General features: G+C 56.7%; 3 protein-coding genes across 7 annotated transcripts; all 3 read left to right on the top strand.

Moving 5' to 3' along the window:
- The first annotated feature begins 191 nt into the window (after nucleotides 1-191).
- Nucleotides 192-5,089, top strand: LOC121063424. Of its 3 annotated transcripts, XM_040543850.1 has the most exons (9): nucleotides 192-312; nucleotides 471-622; nucleotides 983-1,130; nucleotides 1,587-1,724; nucleotides 2,826-2,981; nucleotides 3,131-3,232; nucleotides 3,636-3,738; nucleotides 4,000-4,059; nucleotides 4,346-5,089. In XM_040543850.1, exons 1-9 carry the CDS (start codon nucleotides 217-219, stop codon nucleotides 4,507-4,509), a joined length of 1,119 nt encoding a protein of 372 aa, XP_040399784.1. In that variant the 5' UTR covers nucleotides 192-216; the 3' UTR covers nucleotides 4,510-5,089. The 3 variants fall into 3 exon arrangements, with proteins under 3 accessions (XP_040399784.1, XP_040399785.1, XP_040399786.1); XM_040543851.1 differs by lacking the exon at nucleotides 4,000-4,059; XM_040543852.1 differs by lacking the exons at nucleotides 2,826-2,981; nucleotides 3,131-3,232; nucleotides 3,636-3,738; nucleotides 4,000-4,059; nucleotides 4,346-5,089 and adding an exon at nucleotides 2,111-2,815.
- Nucleotides 5,090-7,210: 2,121 nt separating this feature from the next.
- Nucleotides 7,211-11,643, top strand: LOC121063423. Its single transcript, XM_040543849.1, has 9 exons — nucleotides 7,211-7,533; nucleotides 7,783-7,862; nucleotides 8,180-8,291; nucleotides 8,618-8,707; nucleotides 9,544-9,648; nucleotides 9,775-9,930; nucleotides 10,089-10,243; nucleotides 10,608-10,755; nucleotides 11,389-11,643. The coding sequence occupies exons 1-9, from the start codon at nucleotides 7,222-7,224 to the stop codon at nucleotides 11,626-11,628; spliced, it is 1,398 nt and encodes a 465-aa protein (XP_040399783.1). The 5' UTR covers nucleotides 7,211-7,221; the 3' UTR covers nucleotides 11,629-11,643.
- A 272-nt stretch (nucleotides 11,644-11,915) lies between these two features.
- LOC121063426 (maestro heat-like repeat-containing protein family member 7) lies at nucleotides 11,916-14,213 on the top strand. 3 transcript variants are annotated; one of them, XM_040543859.1, is made up of 6 exons: nucleotides 11,916-12,124; nucleotides 12,550-12,705; nucleotides 12,855-12,962; nucleotides 13,304-13,406; nucleotides 13,668-13,727; nucleotides 14,015-14,211. In XM_040543859.1, the coding sequence occupies exons 1-6, from the start codon at nucleotides 11,981-11,983 to the stop codon at nucleotides 14,149-14,151; spliced, it is 708 nt and encodes a 235-aa protein (XP_040399793.1). In that variant the 5' UTR covers nucleotides 11,916-11,980; the 3' UTR covers nucleotides 14,152-14,211. The 3 variants fall into 3 exon arrangements, with proteins under 3 accessions (XP_040399793.1, XP_040399794.1, XP_040399792.1); XM_040543860.1 differs by lacking the exon at nucleotides 13,668-13,727 and having other exon boundaries at nucleotides 14,015-14,213; XM_040543858.1 differs by lacking the exon at nucleotides 14,015-14,211 and having other exon boundaries at nucleotides 13,668-13,969.
- The last annotated feature ends 3,730 nt before the right edge of the window (nucleotides 14,214-17,943 follow it).

Genomic DNA, 17,943 nt, shown 5'->3' with positions numbered 1-17,943 from the left:
CGTCTCTACCCTGAAGGGAGGGTCTTTGCTCCTCCTTTCCCCTGACTCAATGTGTCATGTCTTCCTTCCTTCCTTCCTTCCTTCCTCCTTCCTTCCTTCCTTCCTTCCTTCCTTCCTTCCTTCCTTCCTTCCTTCTTTCCTTCCTTAATTCCGTAGCCATTTGGAAAATACCTCCAGCCTTCTCAGAGGACAGCCATTGTCCTCAGGACTCTTGAGATGATGAGAAACCACAGCATCGATGATGATGAGTACGATTATGCCGAATTCATTCTGGACATAGCCGTTCAAGACCCTGCCTCCTGGCTGATGGATGTAAGTAGCCTGTGGCTGGATTGCCCTGCCCTTGAGCCCTTTCATCCCACGCTCGTATCCTGCCTCGCATTCCCAGCACTTGGGCAGCAGTTTCAGTGGCCCCCGGGCAAGTGGCTGCAGTCCAGTGGCAGCTACATTCTCTCCTGTGTCTCCTCCAGGTGCCAAAGATCCTGAGGTTCATCCATGAAAGCCTGAGCGACTGCACAACTTCAAAACACCTGAAACTCTTTTCAGTACTTTGCACACTGGCCAACGAGTTTCCTAGGGAACTGCTCATAAGCATCTTGACAGACCTTCCGACACTTGACAGGTAGCAGCCCCAGCTGCCCTGGGGGCTTTTTCTATGTGGGGAGAAGGACCTGGGGAATCTCTGGCCCCTCCATCGCACGGTGCGCATCCTCCCAATGGAGTGGGCCCCTCCATCGCACGGTGCTCGCCAGCCCTGTTGGGGCAGCCAGGGCCTCAGCATCCAGACCGGACCAAGGCAGCCCAGAGACCCCATCACGCTCCCTCCTGCCCCTCCTGCTTGCCCAGCCTGGTCCCCCAGGGCTCCCTAAGCACGGGGTGGGGAGGTCCAGGGCTGCAGGACAGCCCGGGGCCTGCGGGGTTGGTCTGGGTCACGGCGCTGTGACCAGGGCAGCCGTGCCAACAGCGTGTTCTGGGCTTGCAGCACTACTCTGGACATCTGGAAGGCGACGCTTTCCCTGCCAATGAATTCAGAGAAGAGCTTGCAAGAGCTACAGAATGTTCTCCAGGACAAACGGGTGTGCAGCTTCTTTGAAGTCAACACCGTGGACTTAAGCACCGTTCACTTGGCTGTGAGTAACCAGACAACACACCTTGTTCCCCTTTGGGGCTATGTGTGCTCCTCCAGGAAAACAGGCACAGTCCTCTCCCCATCCCATCTTCCCCAAACTGTCACCTCTCCCAGGACACGAGGACGCTGTCCCTTAGGGCCAGCACCAGCACCCCTCCACCAGCCATGCGGGGTCCGTGTGCTCAGACAGGAAGCCTGCCCCTTTCCTGGCAGTGCTCTCTTTACCCCGGCTCCTGGCAATGACTGGGGCAGAGTCAGGACAATGGCTGGGGCTGGGGCAGAGCCATGGCCTCTGCACGGGCTGAGCAAGCTGTGAGGCCAGGGACTAGTAGCACCTGTAGCCACCTGCTTCCAGTGCCTGCTTTGTGCCAGCTCACGCTGGTCACGGAGCCAGGAGCTGCAGGGTGCGGGGTATGCTGTAGGCTCTGCCCATCTCTCACGGCTGTGTTTGTTTCAGATGATGCGCCCCAAGGATCAGATACTAGTGGATTTATGTGACCCAGAAAGGCTCCAGGTGTGTCTGAGGCTTCAAAGCCTGCCGATGCTCTGGCTGGTGCTCAGAGCCCTCACCATGTTGTCAGAGAGACCTAAGATGGTGAGTGGGACATTGCCAAGTGAAGCCCTGTTGGCAGCCTGGTGCTGGGGTAGGAGGCAACGCCATGGCTTGGCTTGGCTGGGAGGCAGGAGGTGGGGTGGGTCGTGGTGTGGCGGGTTGTGGTGGGGTGGGGTTGTGGCTGCCTGTGGAGCTTTCCAGAAGCTTTCCCGATGGGTTCCCTGGGAGCAGGTGGCAAAGAGGGTGACTCAGCAGGGGATACAGCATCTTTGCTCTCCTGAAGTCCCTTCCCTGTGCCCTGCTGTCCCCACAACACCGTCAGTGCTAGCAGGAAACAGGGCAGGAGTCTGGTGCTCCGTAATCAGAGTATTTTGGCCAGGGTGGCCATTCACCTCTTGACTAAAACCAAATGGTGTCGTTCTGTACAGGGAAGAACATTGTTGGTCCTGCTGCCGGACGTGATGAATACACTGCAGTATGACAACACGCACATCACTGTGAAGGCCCTGACTGTCTTCAAAAATGTGATCGGTTACCTGGAGAAGAGGGAGGCCAGCCCCATCGCTCTGGCACTGGCTGAGAGACTCCTGCCTCTTTTCAACAACGTAAGGCTGCTGTGGGTGACTGAGCCCTGCAGATGGGCACTCTGCAATGGCGTTGCCCTTCAGCCCAGGCCTGTGGGCAGCACTCGGGCAGGGCCTTCTTCTCTCTCTGCTCCTCTGGGCTCCTGTGAGCTGTCTTCTGGGCTCTGCAGTCCAACGTGGCCTCTCCCTGTCGAGTTGAGAGCTCTGGGCAGCCAAAGGCTTCTGTTCTGGGGGCAGGAAGATGGAGGCTGAGCAGTCTGAGCATGCCCCAGAGGCATTATCAAAGGCCAGCTACGTCTCCTCCTCAGCCCATTCCCAGGAGAGCTCTGCTTTGACATGGCTGGTGCGGCTGGTAGTAAAAGTGGGCCGGCTGGGACTGCACTCTGAGGCACAGGCACCCCGTGCAGGAAACCTGTTGCTTTGCCTTGTGCGGGCCTCCAGCTCCTTTGTTCCGAATACGAGGCTTCACCCTTCACATCAGCCACCCTACGGCCCTTGCTCCCCGTGGGCAGGGGGAGGCTGGCAGTTGCTGAAATCCTCCTTTTGTCCTCCCTAACAGGTGTCCAGTGAGGTGCGAGAGCGCTCCATGCTCCTCTTCAAAGACTTGATGGAGTCTGTGGTGTGGTGGAGAAAAGGAGCAATGAAGACGACCGTGCGCAGGGCCCTTATTCCACTGTTTTTCCGGATGAGTGATGAGGCTGAGAGCGTGGCCAAGGTACAGATTTCGGAAGTGAACATTGATGTGGGCAGTGGGCAATCTGACACCGCAGGGGTGGTCTGAGCATCAGGGGCCACGGCAGCAGGCAATTAGATGCCTGGAATGTGTGTCTGTGGTGCCATCTCCCTGCCTCTGCTTCTCCACAGGCGTCTGCAGTAGTCCTACTCGCTTGTACAATGTTCCTGAAGTGGAAACAGCTTGAGCACCTGGCTCAGAACGAAGACACCACTAGGATTACGGAGTACTTGGTAAGGAGAACTGCCCAGCCCCAGGCCCCAAATGGACAAGCCTGCCCGATGTGCCCAGGCTGTGGGCTGTGCAGCTGTGCGTGGCCTGCGCTGCTCCAGCCCAGAGTCCACCGCCTGCTGCTGCACTGTGGCTCCCTTCCCTCCAGCACAGAGCCCCAAGGGCTCTTCCGCAGGCCCCCCTGCCTTCCCCACCCCCAGGATGCGGGAGGAGACCCTAGCCCATCTGGGCCTTGGCAGCGGGACAGAAGGTTCTCCTAACTCTCTCCAAACCTCAGCCCCACAGAGCTCCTGGCTGGGAGCTGGGGATGGCCTGGGGGAAAGGGGGAGGGGGGTGCTGGCAGGAGGGACTGGTCCGGCTGGCTGGGGAGGGTATGTGAGCCCCGCGCCCTTGTGCTTTCTCCAGCTCAAGCAGAAGAGCAGCAGGGTGGACGGATACCTGCAGCAGAGCCTGCCATACCTGGAGGATGCTCAGGCCAACTTGCGACAGAAGGCTATCAAATTCATCGGTGAGCCCAGGCCCCGCTTCCCTGTCTGGGCCCTGGCCTGGCAGCAAGGCGCAGCCCTGTGGGCCCTGAAGCCCCTGATTGTACCCCCAGGAGCCCTGTGCCTCCCTCAGCCCCCTGCCCATGCAGGTGGGCCTGGTGTGTGCCTTGCTCAAGCCCCCCCTTAGGCTCCGTCCTTGGCGGGGAGCTGGAGGGGACGCAACCAGGCTGGCTGGACATGGGGCTGTGCTGGGAAGCAGGCTCTGACCATAACACTGTGCCTAGGGCTTGCTGTCTACCATGCTGGCATCCAGAGTGAGGAGAAGCTGAATGAGCTCATCCAAGGTGAGTGCGGGTGGTGCTGGGGGTGCTGCGCCCAGTGGACAGGGGGCAGAGCCCACGCAGTGTGCAGCCATGCCTTGCCCTGCTCCAGGGAAATGCTGCAGTGGCAGAGGGACGTGGGGGGACATGTGGGATGCTCCTGAGCAGCAGCTTCCAGCTGATCCCTTTATCCCACTTGCTCCCCCTGGCCAGGGAAGGAGACAGGTGGGGCTGGCGTGGTCTGGAGGCATGCCAGGAGGTCTCTGAAGGTCGGTGGGTTTCATCTCTGCTCTGTTTCTTTCTGTTGCAGCCCTCCAACCTGTCACGGAGGATGTCGATACATCAGTCTGTGTTCTGGCAGCTCAGACCATCCTACGCCTGAGAAGACGAATTAAGAGGCCAATACCTCTATGGGTTCAGCTTGCAGAACTTTTCTGCTGGCCCTGCATAGCCAGGGCATATGGCTCTGTTTGATTAAAGCTGGAACAGCAAATCCAGTCTCGTTGTGTCCTTCACATGGGCAGCAGCCTGAGTGCCGTTCCTGGCCTCTGCCACTGTGGGCTATCTGTCAGCACAGCCTGGCTGCAGGATTGTTTGAGAAGTTCAGCCCTTCGTTACGCTTTGCCCTCCAAGTGGCTGAGTTTCTTCACCCGTGTGGAAGTCTTTTATTTCAGGAAACAGAGGGTAAAAGCAGCCCCTGGAGGAATGAGGATTGCCCCAAGAGCTGCCTGATGCCCACGCTTTCCAGCAGCCCATGGCAGCGCAGCATGTACTGGGCCACTGCGCCCTTGCAGCAACCTCCCCTGGCTGCCCTGCTGCACCTTAACACTCCAAGGGGAGGAGGAGAGAAGCTTGGGCCCAGCCTGCCCAAGCCTCCTGAGCCGTCCCAGGGCACACACAGGCACCTGTTGTCTGCCACGGTTTTGTGGGCTGCCCGTGATCCCTACTGCACAGGAAATGTCTTGACTGCTCCAAGCTGGAGATATTGTGGGGAGCCATATGTCTTGTTCTTAGGTCGCTGCCCACCGCGAGCAGGGAGGGGCGACCAGCGCATGCGCACCACCCGCAGCGTGCCGCAGTGTCGGGTGTGGGAGCCCGTGCGGCAGGGCACAGGGATGCTGTCCCTCCTCCCTTTCGAGTCCATCCTATACACGGGCAGTCCCTGTGACTGCAGTTCTTACCATGGTCTCCACCAGCAGAGAGCTTGCTCCAAAAAGGCTGTGGTGCCCCAAAGGGAGGGCTTGTCCAGAACCATGGCCGTACACGTCTCTGGCTGCAGGGAGTGCCAGAGCCTGCGGCTGCCAGGGGAGGGAGGCAGGTATTGCACCTGCGTGAGGTGCAAGCAGGTGGGAGATCTGGTCAGCGTGGTGGCAGAGCTGATCGAGGAGGTTGAGAGACTGAGGGCCATCAGGGACTGTGAGCGGAAGGTCGACTGGTGGAGTAGCTCCGTGGCGTGTCAGAGGGAAAGGTGCTGGGGAGATACCCCACAATTGGTGGTGGACGCCCTGCCCTGCCCCTGTCGGGCGGAGGAGGGGAACCTGAGGGATGGGGAGGGTTGGGAGAGGGCCCCTGCTCAGCATGGTGGGCGACCCCCCCTCTGCTTCCCTCACGTCCCCAGGTCCCCCCAAGCAATGGGTTTGTAGCATTGAACAGTGAAGGTGGAGGTAAGTGGGGAGGCGCGGGAAGGTTCCCCAAAGAGGTTACCAAGGACGAGGCGGTCGACTCCATGCATTCAGACTGCCTCCGCCAGGAAAGAAAGAAGGGCGGTTGTGGTAGGCGACTCCCTTCTCAGAGGAACGGAGGGCCCCATTTGCAGACCAGACCCGAGCCATAGGGAAAGTGTGCTGCCTACCTGGGGCCCGGGTCAGGGACATAACTAGAAAACTCCTGGAGCTGGTTGACCCCACTGATTATACCCATTGCTCATAGTTCAGGAGGGCAGTGATGAAATCGTTCAGAGAAGCCTGCAAACTATGAAGAGAGATTTCAGGGGTTTGAGAGGAGCTGAGCACAAGGGAGCGCCCCGAGCCAGCCTCACCCAGCCGGGGGCATGAGGTCACAGAAGGACTCTTTGTGACCCACGCTATAGCCGGTGCTGGCAGTGTCCACTGACACATCAGTGTCCATTCAGCTTGGTATCAATGGAGCTGATGTCAATTCTGAGTACAAATACCAAATGAGTCTCATGACCAGTAATTTTATCATATCATAAGCCAATGTTACACAGTACAGCAAAATGATAACCTTAAACCATCCCCCAGAAACAATAAATAGCACAACAGGGAACACGGACAGTAAGTAAAGTGCTGTATAACTCACTTGGGAAAACAAACACAGCAGATCTGAGATTAAAAAAATCAACATTGTGGTCAGCAACTGTTAAGCTGATCTTAAGCTGGTCTAAAACAGAAAATTAAGTCTATCCTAGCTGAAACCAAGACAACCTGGCTGGAAAAGGCTGTGCAAACTATGCAAATGGGCAGGAGCTGGTGGATGCAGGAGTCAGGAAGCCACAGGTGACAGTGGCTGCACAGTGATCTTGAGCCCTTCCTGGCCATTCTGTCTGCAGTGTTGTTGCTCTTGCTCTGCCCCAGCAGTGCTGCCCCACCTAGTGGGGGCGTGAGGTCACAGAGAGGCCCTTTGTGACACAGGCCAGTGTCACCTGGCAGTAGCTGGTGCTGGAACAATGGCCCCGCAGTGTCCGTCAGGACAGCGAGGGGACAGGGCAGGAGCGAGTGGGACTGGCGAGGAGCCCCCGAGCGCAGCCCACGTCTTTCCCCACTGCCCGTGGCAGTCCCGAGCCTGCCCCCTCCTGACCCTCACCCCTCATCACTCTCAATGGAGCAGAGACCCTCAAGCCGCCCCAGGGTGGCCTGGGAAGAGGATGAGAGCTCCCAGGAGTGCAGCTCTCTATTGGAGCCCATCGAGGTGTGCGAGGTGGAGCCGCTGCAGCCTGGTGAGCGAGGGTCTGCGCTGGGGTGGGCAGGGCTGGGGCCAGCCGCGCCCCCTGCTTGAAGCCAGGGCCCCCTTCCCTTGCTTCATCCTTAAGCCCCTCTCTACAGCAATCCTTGCTCTCCTTCTGTCTTAGATGCTAGCTGGCTACCTGTGTATGAAGAGGAAGAGGAAGCTGTGGACTTCATCGAGGCCTACGTCAGAAACCCGGAAAGGGTAAGAGCAGCCCTTTCCATGGCGGCTGTGCCTGCATGCCCTGGCCGTGCCGCGGCTCTGCTGCCAGGCTGCTGGAGGGCTGCTGGCAGGGCAGAGCTGCTGCCCTCCAGGCGTCCCGCACAGCTCCGCACCCCGCAATGCTGCGGTCCTGCTGGCTGTGGCTCCCCCCCTCACGCTCCCTCTTGGAATCTCTGTGGCTGCCAGGATGAGGTGCAGAAGATGAAGTTCCTGAGGAACATCGTCACCGTGTGCACAACCGCCCAAGAGAAGGGCTTGTTAGAGGGCCTGGACATCTTCTGCCGCGGAAATAAGCTGGCAGAGAACATCCAGGTGAGGGGACATCTGGCGGGCTGGGGATGGGCGCGAGGCTCCCTGGGCATTGGGCGAGGTGTTTGGGAGCAAACATACATGGACACCAAGCTACCCCCAGTGGGATCTCGGGTGCTGCTCAGCATTGCAAGGTGCAGGGGGGCACTCTTGGCTGGGGACACCGGGACTCTGCCAACCCCACGACAGTGCTGGCTCTGCTGGCGCTGTGTGCCTGTGGCTGCCAGGTCCCATCCAATTTGTGCTCTCCAGGTGCTGCTGGACGAGGAGCCCAGGGACAAGCTGTGCACAGTGGTGCGGCAGCAAGCCATGCTTGCTATCTATGCCTTAAGGTACGGACCCTGTCCCTGGCTGGTCTGGCACTTCCCCAGAGCATGGGCCTGGCAGATCTGGGAAGGAGGCATCCACCATCCAGGCAGGGCCTCTGCTCTCCCCTGCTCGGGGCTTGTCCAGAAGGTGTAGGGAGCACTGAAGCTCTCCGCTGGGAGGTGTCAGGACTGTCCTCTGGCCCAGGCCAGCCTCGCGGAGGAAGACGCTCCTCCCAGCAGGACTCCCCATCCCTTACAGGGAATCTTGCCCACGGGAGGTGCGTGTCCATTTCCCTTTGTCATCAGGGCACTGATCCCAGCACCATTGTCTCTCTTTCCAGCGTGGTGCAGATGGTGTTGGAGGACAAAATGATGTCTCTTGTAGCTGCGTGTTCCAGCAGTGTCTTCTTCCTTCCTCCGAAAGAGGAACTGGACATTCACCTCTACAATACGGTACGTGCTGGGTGAGCCACAGGAGCCCCCATCCCTCTGGCTCCATGCAGTTTCCCTGTGTTTAGAGATGACTGAAGAGCCCTGCAGAGCAGGGCCTCAGCCTTGCTTTACCCCATTCCTTCCCTCTCACCCTTGTCATCCGCCTGGCAGCAGCCAGTGCTTGAGGCCTGGTCTGCACACAGCAGCTTTTCTGCCCTGTGGCGTCCCCTGGGCAGTGCATGGAGCTGCAGCTGTCCTTTCTTGGCAGCAAGGAGAAGTTCAGCACTGTTTCTTAGTAGTGTGAGGAACTGCTGAAAGCCTGTCACAACCTCTTGTTCTTCTTCCAGACCCTGAACAATATGGACATCATGCTGCGAACATTGCTGATCAGCCCTCCTGCCTCCAGCCTCTGGGACAGGGTGAACATTATCTTTCAGGTCTGCAATCCGCACAGCGTGGGCTTCACAAGGGGCTGTTCCTCACCCTAGAGGGAGGTGACATATAATAGTGGGGAGTGCCCCCTGTGCCGTGCACAGAGACCATAGTGCCTGCCGGGAGCGTGCCCAGCACACTCAGGAGAGCCAGGGGCTGCCCACCAAGCTCTTCTAGGGTCCCAGTGTCCCCTGGCTGCTGTCAACGTCCCTTGCCCTCCACAGGCCCTTCCTGTGTCACAGCACAGCTTCCTCCCAGCACTTCTGGGCCTCCTCTGCCCCCAGAGCTCTCCTTGCAGCAAAGCAGTGGGAGAATTTGAGCCCTGTCCTTGTGCTCCGCACTGGCAGCATCTGGAGCTACCATCGCCCTGCTTTCCCGGTCCCCCGTGCTTTCCTTGCCAGGTGTGAATGGGGCAGAGTTCTCCTGGGACCTGCCCGTCCTGCACAGGAGCCCAGCCCCGAAACTCTGTTCTCCTGGCCTCCCACTGGCAATATCTCCACCCCAGTGCATACCCCTGGGCAGTTCATGCCCCAGAAGCCAGGCTTCATGGAGAGGGGACAGAGGGCCATGTTCTGGGGGAGGGCATGGGAAGGGAAAGGAGCTGAAGGAGCTGAGCCGCCACCAGGGGTGGAATGTACCTGTTTGTCTGGCTGCAAGGTTGGCCACGGGATCTGTGTCAAGGGACCCGGCGGCTTGGTGCCCCACTGAGGGCTTTGCTCCAGCTCTGGGGAATCCCTGATGAACAGTGCAAGTCCAGCCAGGAGTTCAGCAGCGCTGCTTCTGCTGGAGCAGTTGTCAGCTCCCAGAGCAGATCAGCAGCTTTGCTTCCTGCAAATTCCAGGTGCTGCTGCAATTCACCACCTCCGAGACAAAAATTGTACAGGAGAGAGCCATGGAGAGGATCTGGAAGGTTATTTTTTTCCTGTACATTTTTTCCGGGAAGCAGGTAAGGAGCCAGACACCCTCCAGCCAGGGACTTTGTCCCTCCTTTTCCCCTGATCTTCCCTCCCCAGGCCTTGCTCTCTGACTCAGTGTGACATGTCTTCCTTTCCTTCCTTCCTTTCTCCAATAGATATTTGGAAACTACATCCAGCCTTCTCATAGAAAAGACATTGTCCACATGACACTTGAGATCATTCGAGAATCCAGCATCGATAACGACAAGAAGCACTGGGCCAAATTCATGCTGGAAGTGGCCATCCAAGACCCTGAAGCCTGGCTGATGGAAGTAAGCAGCCCATGGCTGGATTGCCCTGCCCTCGAGCCCTTTCATCCCTTGCTCACATCCTGCCTCGCATTCCCAGCACTTGGGCAGCAGTTTCAGTGGCCCCCGGGCAAGTGGCTGCAGTCCAGTGGCAGCTACATTCTCTCCTGTGTCTCCTCCAGGTGCCAAAGATCCTGAGGTTCCTCCATGAAAACCTAAATAGCAACAGCACATCTTTACCCCGGAACATCTTCACTTCAGTACTGCATGCGCTGACTGGCCAGTTTCCCAGACAAGCGGTCATAAGCGTGTTGACTGACCTTCCGTCACTTGACAGGTACCAGCTCCGACAGTCCTCGGGGCTTGTTCCATACTGGGAGAGGGTTCCAGAGACTCTCTGGCTGCCAGAGCCAAGGAAAGCTGCAGGACATCCCTGAGATGTGGGCCCCTCCATCGCACGGTGCTCGCCAGCCCTGTTGGGGCAGCCAGGGCCTCAGCATCCAGACCGGACCAAGGCAGCCCAGAGACCCCATCACGCTCCCTCCTGCCCCTCCTGCTTGCCCAGCCTGGTCCCCCAGGGCTCCCTAAGCACGGGGTGGGGAGGTCCAGGGCTGCAGGACAGCCCGGGGCCTGCGGGGTTGGTCTGGGTCACGGCGCTGTGACCAGGGCAGCCCTGCCAACAGCGTGTTCTGGGCTTGCAGCACTACCCTGGACATGTGGGAAGAGATGATTTCCCACGCTAAAATTTCAAGAACCGTCTTGAGGGAGCTGTGCACTGTGGTCCGTAGTCGAAGGCGCCGCAAGCTTTTCCGAGCCAACACAATCAATGGCAGCATCGTTCGTATAATTGTGAGTTCCCCTAGCAGGCCTAGCTCCCCTTCATGACCGTGCGTACCCCCCCAGGAAAACCATCACAGCTCTCTGCCTTTCCCATCTTCCTCAACCTGTCACCTCTTCCGGGATTTATGGACACAGCCCCTTAAGGCCAGCACCAGCACCCCTCCACCAGCCATGCGGGGTCCGTGTGCTCAGACAGGAAGCCTGCCCCTTTCCTGGCAGTGCTCTCTTTACCCCGGCTCCTGGCAATGACTGGGGCAGAGTCAGGACAATGGCTGGGGCTGGGGCAGAGCCATGGCCTCTGCACGGGCTGAGCAAGCTGTGAGGCCAGGGACTAGTAGCACCTGTAGCCACCTGCTTCCAGTGCCTGCTTTGTGCCAGCTCGTGCTGGTCAGTCGCTCCTCAGAGGTGTGAGACCAAGAGGCTGCGGATGGCCAGAGGAAAGGAGGAGCAGGCAAAGAAAGGATGCTCTGTGTTGCCAGGCGCAGGGCACAGAGGAGCCACACAGTCCTCCGCAGGCATGGCTGCTCCAGGACGGGCTGCCTGTCCCTCATGCCCTGCCCTGAGCTGCCAGGAGAGCCAGGAGCTGCAGCGTGCGGGGCTTGCTGCAGGCGTATCCACCTCTCCCATTTGTGTTCACTTCAGAGAGTGATCTGTAGGAATCGAACACCACAGGATTTCTATGAGTCAAAGTACCTCCAGAGGTGTCTGAGGCTTCAAAGCCTGCCGATGCTCTCTCTGGCGCTCAGAGCCCTTGTCATGGAGTCGGAGAGACATGAAGCGGTGAGTAGTAGTTGGCCAAGTGAAGACCTTTTGGCAGCCTGGTGCTGGGGCAGGAGGCAACGCCATGGCTTGGCCTTGGCTGGGAGGCAGGAGGCGGGGTGATGGTGGTGGTGGGGCCTGGTGTGTGCCTGTGGAGCTTTCCAGAAGCTTTACAAGTGGGTTCCTGGGGGGCTGTATGCAAAGGGGCTGACTCAGCGGGGGACACGGAGCCTTTGCTCTCCTGACCTCCTTTTCCTGTGCCCTGCTCTCCCCACATCCCCATCACTATGTCCATGGCCACTGCCTGCCAGGAGGCTGCTGTTGAGATTCCCATGGCAGCTGCCAGGAAGTGAGCAGGAGGCTGGTGCTCTGTAACCAGAGCATCCTGGCCAGGGTGGCCATTCACCTCTTGACTGAAAATAAATGGTGTCTTTCTGTACAGGTGAGGGAAGTGCAGGTCCTGCTGCCAGAAGTCATGGAGACTCTGCAGTATGACAACACGCACATCACTGTGAAGGCCCTGACTATCTTCAAAAATGTGATCAGTCATCTGGAGAAGAGGGAGGCCAGCCCCATCGCTCTGGCACTGGCTGAGAGACTCCTGCCTCTTTTTAACAACGTAAGGCTGCTGTGGGTGACTGAGCCCTGTAGATGGGCACTCCACAATGGCACTGCCCTTCAGCCCAGGCCTGTGGGCAGCACTTGGGCAGGGCCTTCTCCTCTCTCTGCTCCTCTGGGCATTTGTGGGCTGTCTTCTGGGCTCTGCAGTCCAACAGGGCTTCTCCCTGTCGAGGTTAGAGCTCTGGGAACTATACTTTGACATGGCTGGTGCAGCTAGTAGTAAAAGTGGGCTGGTTTGGAGCACACTCTATGGTACAGGCACCCTGTGCTGGAAACCTGTTGATTTGCCTTGTGTGGGCCTCCAGCTCCTTTGATTGAAATACAAGGCTTCATCCTTCACATTAGCCACGCTATGGCCCTTGCTCCCCATGGGCAGGGGGAGGCTGGCAGTTGCTGAAATCCTCCTTTTGTCCTCCCTAACAGGTGTCCAGTGAGGTGCGAGAGCGCTCCATGCTCCTCTTCAAAGACTTGATGGAGTCTGTGGTGTGGTGGAGAAAAGGAGCAATGAAGACGACCGTGCGCAGGGCCCTTATTCCACTGTTTTTCCGGATGAGTGACGAGACTGAGAGCGTGGCCAAGGTACAGATTTCGGATGTGAACACTGATGTGGGCAGTGGGCAATCTGACACCGCAGGGGTGGTCTGAGCATCAGGGGCCAAGGCAGCAGGCAAGTAGATGCCTGGAATGTGTGTCTGTGGTGTCATCTCCCTGCCTCTGCTTCTCCACAGGTGTCTGCAGTAGTCCTACTTGCCTGTGCAAAGTTCCTGAAGTGGAAACAGCTTGAGCAGCTGACTCAGACTCAGCGAGCAGAAACCTGTATTACTGGGGAGTACTTGGTAAGGAGAAACATACAGCAATAGCCCAGCCCCAGGCCCCAAAGGGACAATACTGCAGCTGCACTGTGGCTCCCTTCCCTCCAGCACAGAGCCCCAAGGGCTCTTCCGCAGGCCCCCCTGCCTTCCCCACCCCCAGGATGCGGGAGGAGACCCTAGCCCATCTGGGCCTTGGCAGCGGGACAGAAGGGTCTCCTAACTCTCTCCAAACCTCAGCCCCACAGAGCTCCTGGCTGGGAGCTGGGGATGGCCTGGGGGAAAGGGGGAGGGGGATGCTGGCAGGAGGGACTGGTCCGGCTGGCTGGGGAGGGTATGTGAGCCCCACGCCCTTGTGCTTTCTCCAGCTCAAGCAGAAGAGCAGCAGGGTGGACGGATACCTGCAGCAGAGCCTGCCATACCTGGAGGATGCTCAGGCCAACTTGCGACAGAAGGCTATCAAATTCATCGGTGAGCCCAGGCCCCGCTTCCCTGTCTGGGCCCTGGCCTGGCAGCAAGGCGCAGCCCTGTGGGCCCTGAAGCCCCTGATTGTACCCCCAGGAGCCCTGTGCCTCCCTCAGCGCCCTGCCCATGCAGGTGGGCCTGGTGTGTGCCTTGCTCAAGCCCCCCCTTAGGCTCCGTCCTTGGCGGGGAGCTGGAGGGGACACAGCCAGGCTGGCTGGACATGGGGCTGTGCTGGGAAGCAGGCTCTGACCATAACACTGTGCCTAGGGCTTGCTGTCTACCATGCTGGCATCCAGAGTGAGGAGAAGCTGAATGAGCTCATCCAAGGTGAGTGCGGGTGGTGCTGGGGGTGCTGCGCCCAGTGGACAGGGGGCAGAGCCCACGCAGTGTGCAGCCATGCCTTGCCCTGCTCCAGGGAAATGCTGCAGTGGCAGAGGGACGTGGGGGGACATGTGGGATGCTCCTGAGCAGCAGCTTCCAGCTGATCCCTTTATCCCACTTGCTCCCCCTGGCCAGGGAAGGAGACAGGTGGGGCTGGCATGGTCTGGAGGCATGCCGGGGGGGTCTCTGCCAGTCGATGGATTTCGTCTCTGCTCACTTTCTTACTGTCACAGCCCTCCAGCCTTTGGAAGAGGATGCCCATGAGCGGATCTGTCACCTGGCAGCTGGGACCATTGAGATCCTGAGACATCATAGGCAGCAGCCAGCATCACAAAGGACTTGGCTCGCAGCACTGTGCTGCTGGCCCTGAAAAGCCACGGGTCTGTCGAGCTCCCCTGCAAAAGATGTGTCTTTATAAAACTGTGTAGTGTGTTTACGTGGCAAGGTTTTGGTATCTGTGGGCCATAGGGTTGGCTTCTGTGAGAAGAATCTAGAAGCTGCCCCATGTTAGATAAGGGCCCTGCTGCTGACCAGAGCCAAGCCAACAAACGATGTTGTTTGTGCCTCTGCGAGAGCATATTTAAGAAAGGGAAGAAAAAAAATGCTGCTACACAGCAGCTGGGAGAGTGAGGAGTGAGAAACAGCCTTGCAGGCGCCAAGGTCAGTGAAGAAGGAGGGGGAGAGTATACACTGCTGTGATCTGCATGTGTAGGTAGGAGAGCATTGGTATCACACCAGTGTTGTGTTTACTGCTGAGCAATACTGGCACTGCATCAGGACTCCCTCTAATCCCCCAAGAGCCAGCAGGCTGGGGATGGGCAAGAGGTGAGGAAGGAACATCACCAAGGCAGCTGACCTAAACCAACCAAAGGGATATTCCATGCCATATGATGTCACACTCAGCAATAAAAGGTGGAAAAAGGAAGGAGAGGGGAGGGGTGGGCTCTCATTGTGGAAACGTCTGTCCTCCCGAATAACAGGAAATTCACCCCTGAACAAGTGCAAAATCCTAAAACGCTGGCAGAATGCTTGAAAAAGGTGTGGCATCACCCTGGCACTTCCAAAGAGACAAAAAACACTGCAACGTGCTGGGGCTTGGCCTGCGCTCACTGGGCCACAGTCAATGCCACTGCAACCCCTGTGACAGACCCTGCGGCAACTCCAACCCCTGTTACAGTCCCTGTGGCCACTGCAACCCCTGTGACGGGCCCTGTGGCCACTGCAACCCCTGTGACGGGCCCTGGGGCCGCTGCAACCCCTGTGACGGGCCCTGCGGCCACTCCAACCCCTGTGATGGGCCCTGCGGCTGTTGCAACCGCTGTGATGGGCCCTGCAGCCATTCCAACCCCTGTGACAGGCCCTGCAGCCACTCCAACCCCTGCAATGGGCCCTGCGGCCGTTGCAACCGCTGTGATGGGCCCTGCAGCCATTCCAACCCCTGTGACAGGCCCTGCAGCCACTCCAACCCGTGTGACAGGCCCTGCAGCCACTCCAACCCCTGCAATGGGCCCTGCAGCCGTTGCAACCGCCGTGATGGGCCCTGCAGCCATTCCAACCCGTGTGACAGGCTCTGCAGCCACTCCAACCCATGTGGCAGTCTCCAAGGCTGGTCCAAGGAAACAAACTGTGCCGGTGTCAGTTGCCCCTGTATCCAAGATGAAACAATGGATGTCAGGTCGTTCAGAAAGCAGAGGAACTCCTACTCAGACAGGGGGGGGAAAGACAAGACAGGATACTCCAAAGTGGCTGGGCCATCAGAGGAACAGGCATATGAAGAGCAAGACATCATAAGAGCATCAATGACTACCTGATGCCTACCCAATTGTGAGCTACGAGATATGCGAAAAGCTTTCAGTCATCGTCCAAGTGAGTACCTTGTCACCTGGCTGCTCCGGTGCTCAGATAGCAGGGCCAATAGCCTGCAATTAGAGGTCAGGGAAGCCAGGCAGCTGGGATCCCTCACTAGGGAAGGGGGCATTGACAAAGCACAAATGAAAAAAGGAAAAGGAGCACAAATGTTCACCCTCTGGAGGCGACTCCTGTCAGGCATGAAGGAAAGGTATCCCTTCGAGAAAGGTCTTGCATGTCAACTAGGCAAGAGGACCACCGTGGAGAAGGGTTTCCAGTACGTGAGGGTATTAGCCATGCTGGATGTGATTTAGGATGACCTAGACAACGAACAGCTATCCAAAGATCCAGGTGAAGTCAAGTGTACACGACCCATGTGGCGGAAGTTTCTACAGAGAGCACCATCATAATATGCCAGCTCATTGGCAGCAATGACCTAGAGAAAACGAGAGGAACCTGTGATGGATGAATTGACTAGACAATTCCAGCAGTACAAAGAAAGTCTCTCTTCTTCCTGCATCTTGGCTGGGGAGAAACTTTCCCAGGAGGTCCACCAATTTAAAGAGAATATATCTTTCTCCCCACCTATGTGAACCAGTGTCTCAGCTATCAGGAGCAAGCATCCCTCTGTTCAAGAAAGGACATACAGTGGGTACATGCACCACGTGCCGTCCTGTGGTTTTACCTACGTGACCATGGAGAGGACATGAGAAAATGGGATGGAAAATCTGCCTCGACCCTAGAGGCATGGGTACGTGCAGCCCCTCCATTTGCCAGGGACTGCTCCAGACTGCACTGGAACACGGGGAGTCTCCTGAACACCTGCAATACATCGATGAGATCATCATGTGGGGTGATACAGCAGAAGCTTTTGAGAAAGGGAAGAAAGTAGCCCAAATCCTTCTGAAAGCTGGCTTTGCCATAGAACAAACTAAAGTCAAGGGACCAGAACAGGAAATCCAGTTTTTAGGAATTAAATGGCAAGGGGGACTTATTTGGATCCCAATGGATGTGATCAACGAAGTAACAGCTATGTCTCCACTAAGTAGAAAAAAGGAAACTCAATCTTTCTGAAGCATTGATGGTTTTTGGAGAATGCACGTTACAAGTTACAGTCTGATTGTAAGCCCACTCTATCAGGTGACACAGAAGAAGAATGATTTCAAATGTGGGCCGGAGTAACAGCAAGCCTTTGAACAAAGTAAACGGGAGAGAGTTTATGCAGTGGCCTTTGCGCCAGTCCAAGCAGGAGAAGAAAAGAAAGTGAAGAAGTGAGGAAAGGATCCCCCCTCGTCTCCCCAGCAGATTTGCTCCCTGAGGAGATAAGATAAAGAGTATAATTCTTAACAGTTTCTGAGAGATGGTTCCAGGAGTATGGAGGTGATGGCCTGATTTGTCTCATGACCAGTAATTTTATCATATCAGAAGCCAGTGTTACACAGTACAGCAAAATGATAACCTTACAACAGCCCCCCAGAATGATAAACAGCACAACAGGGAACACATAGAGCAAGTAACGTGCCATACAACACAATTCTGAAAACAAACACAGCAAACCCAACATAAAAAAAAAAAAAATCAACCTTGTGATCGGCAACTATTAAACTGATCTAATGCTTGTAAGAAATTTCTTTTAACACACTCAACCTTTCAGGCTCCGCATTGGGTGCCAAAAAGGACTGTTGTGGTTTAACTTGGCAGGAAGCTCAGCACCACACAGCCGTTCGCTCACCCTCCTCCCAACCCTGTGGAATGGGGAAGAGAATCGGGAAAAGAAAGAAACAGAGAGGAAAAACCAAAACTTGTGGGTTGAAATAAAAACAGTGTAGTAGGCCAAAAGGGAAGGAATATTGATGATGATGATGGTGATGACGATAGTGAAGAAGAAAATGATAAGAATAAGAATAATCAAGAATAATCAAATGTACAAAGCACTGCTCTAGATGCCTGCCCTTATCCTCCCACACTCCCTGCCACTCATAACTATCCTGCCTCAGGACAGATCTCTGGATGGCATTCTTAAGTAGTTGTTTAATTTTAAACGAGACACGAAGTGCATTCAGGAGACATAAGAATAAGAACATGTTGGTCTGAACATCCCAAGGATTTTCAAAGTTTTGAAGAGCCATCGTAACTAGTTCTTCAAGTAGAAGGGAAAGTGAAGGAGAAAGGCAGAGTGAAGAAGGAGGAAAAGTATTCCTCCCTTATACCCCCACCCAGCCCCCACTTGGCTCCTTGAGGAGAAAAGGTAAAATGTGTAATTATTAATAGTTTCTGAGATATGGTTTTGTAAGTATGGTGTTACTGTAAAAGT

The sequence above is a fragment of the Cygnus olor genome, unplaced genomic scaffold (genome assembly GCF_009769625.2).
Source record: "Cygnus olor isolate bCygOlo1 unplaced genomic scaffold, bCygOlo1.pri.v2 scaffold_95_ctg1, whole genome shotgun sequence".
NCBI classification, from domain to species: Eukaryota; Metazoa; Chordata; class Aves; order Anseriformes; family Anatidae; genus Cygnus; species Cygnus olor.
This window is presented reverse-complemented; position numbering and strand designations above follow the sequence as displayed.

What these genes read in the sequence shown, in the direction of transcription:
- LOC121063424 (XM_040543850.1), top strand. Translation starts at nt 217, where the DNA reads ATGATGAGAAACCACAGCATCGATGATGATGAGTACGATTATGCCGAA. An exon ending in TAAGCACCGTTCACTTGGCT is followed by an intron (nt 1,131 to 1,586) that starts GTGAGTAACCAG and finishes TGTTTGTTTCAG; the next exon opens with ATGATGCGCCCCAAGGATCA. An exon ending in CTAGGATTACGGAGTACTTG is followed by an intron (nt 3,233 to 3,635) that starts GTAAGGAGAACT and finishes TGCTTTCTCCAG; the next exon opens with CTCAAGCAGAAGAGCAGCAG.
- LOC121063423 (XM_040543849.1), top strand. Translation starts at nt 7,222, where the DNA reads ATGGCGGCTGTGCCTGCATGCCCTGGCCGTGCCGCGGCTCTGCTGCCA. An exon ending in CTTGCTATCTATGCCTTAAG is followed by an intron (nt 7,863 to 8,179) that starts GTACGGACCCTG and finishes CTCTCTTTCCAG; the next exon opens with CGTGGTGCAGATGGTGTTGG. An exon ending in ACATTCACCTCTACAATACG is followed by an intron (nt 8,292 to 8,617) that starts GTACGTGCTGGG and finishes TTCTTCTTCCAG; the next exon opens with ACCCTGAACAATATGGACAT.
- LOC121063426 (XM_040543858.1), top strand. Translation starts at nt 11,981, where the DNA reads ATGGAGACTCTGCAGTATGACAACACGCACATCACTGTGAAGGCCCTG. An exon ending in TCCTGCCTCTTTTTAACAAC is followed by an intron (nt 12,125 to 12,549) that starts GTAAGGCTGCTG and finishes CCTCCCTAACAG; the next exon opens with GTGTCCAGTGAGGTGCGAGA. An exon ending in GAAGGCTATCAAATTCATCG is followed by an intron (nt 13,407 to 13,667) that starts GTGAGCCCAGGC and finishes CACTGTGCCTAG; the next exon opens with GGCTTGCTGTCTACCATGCT.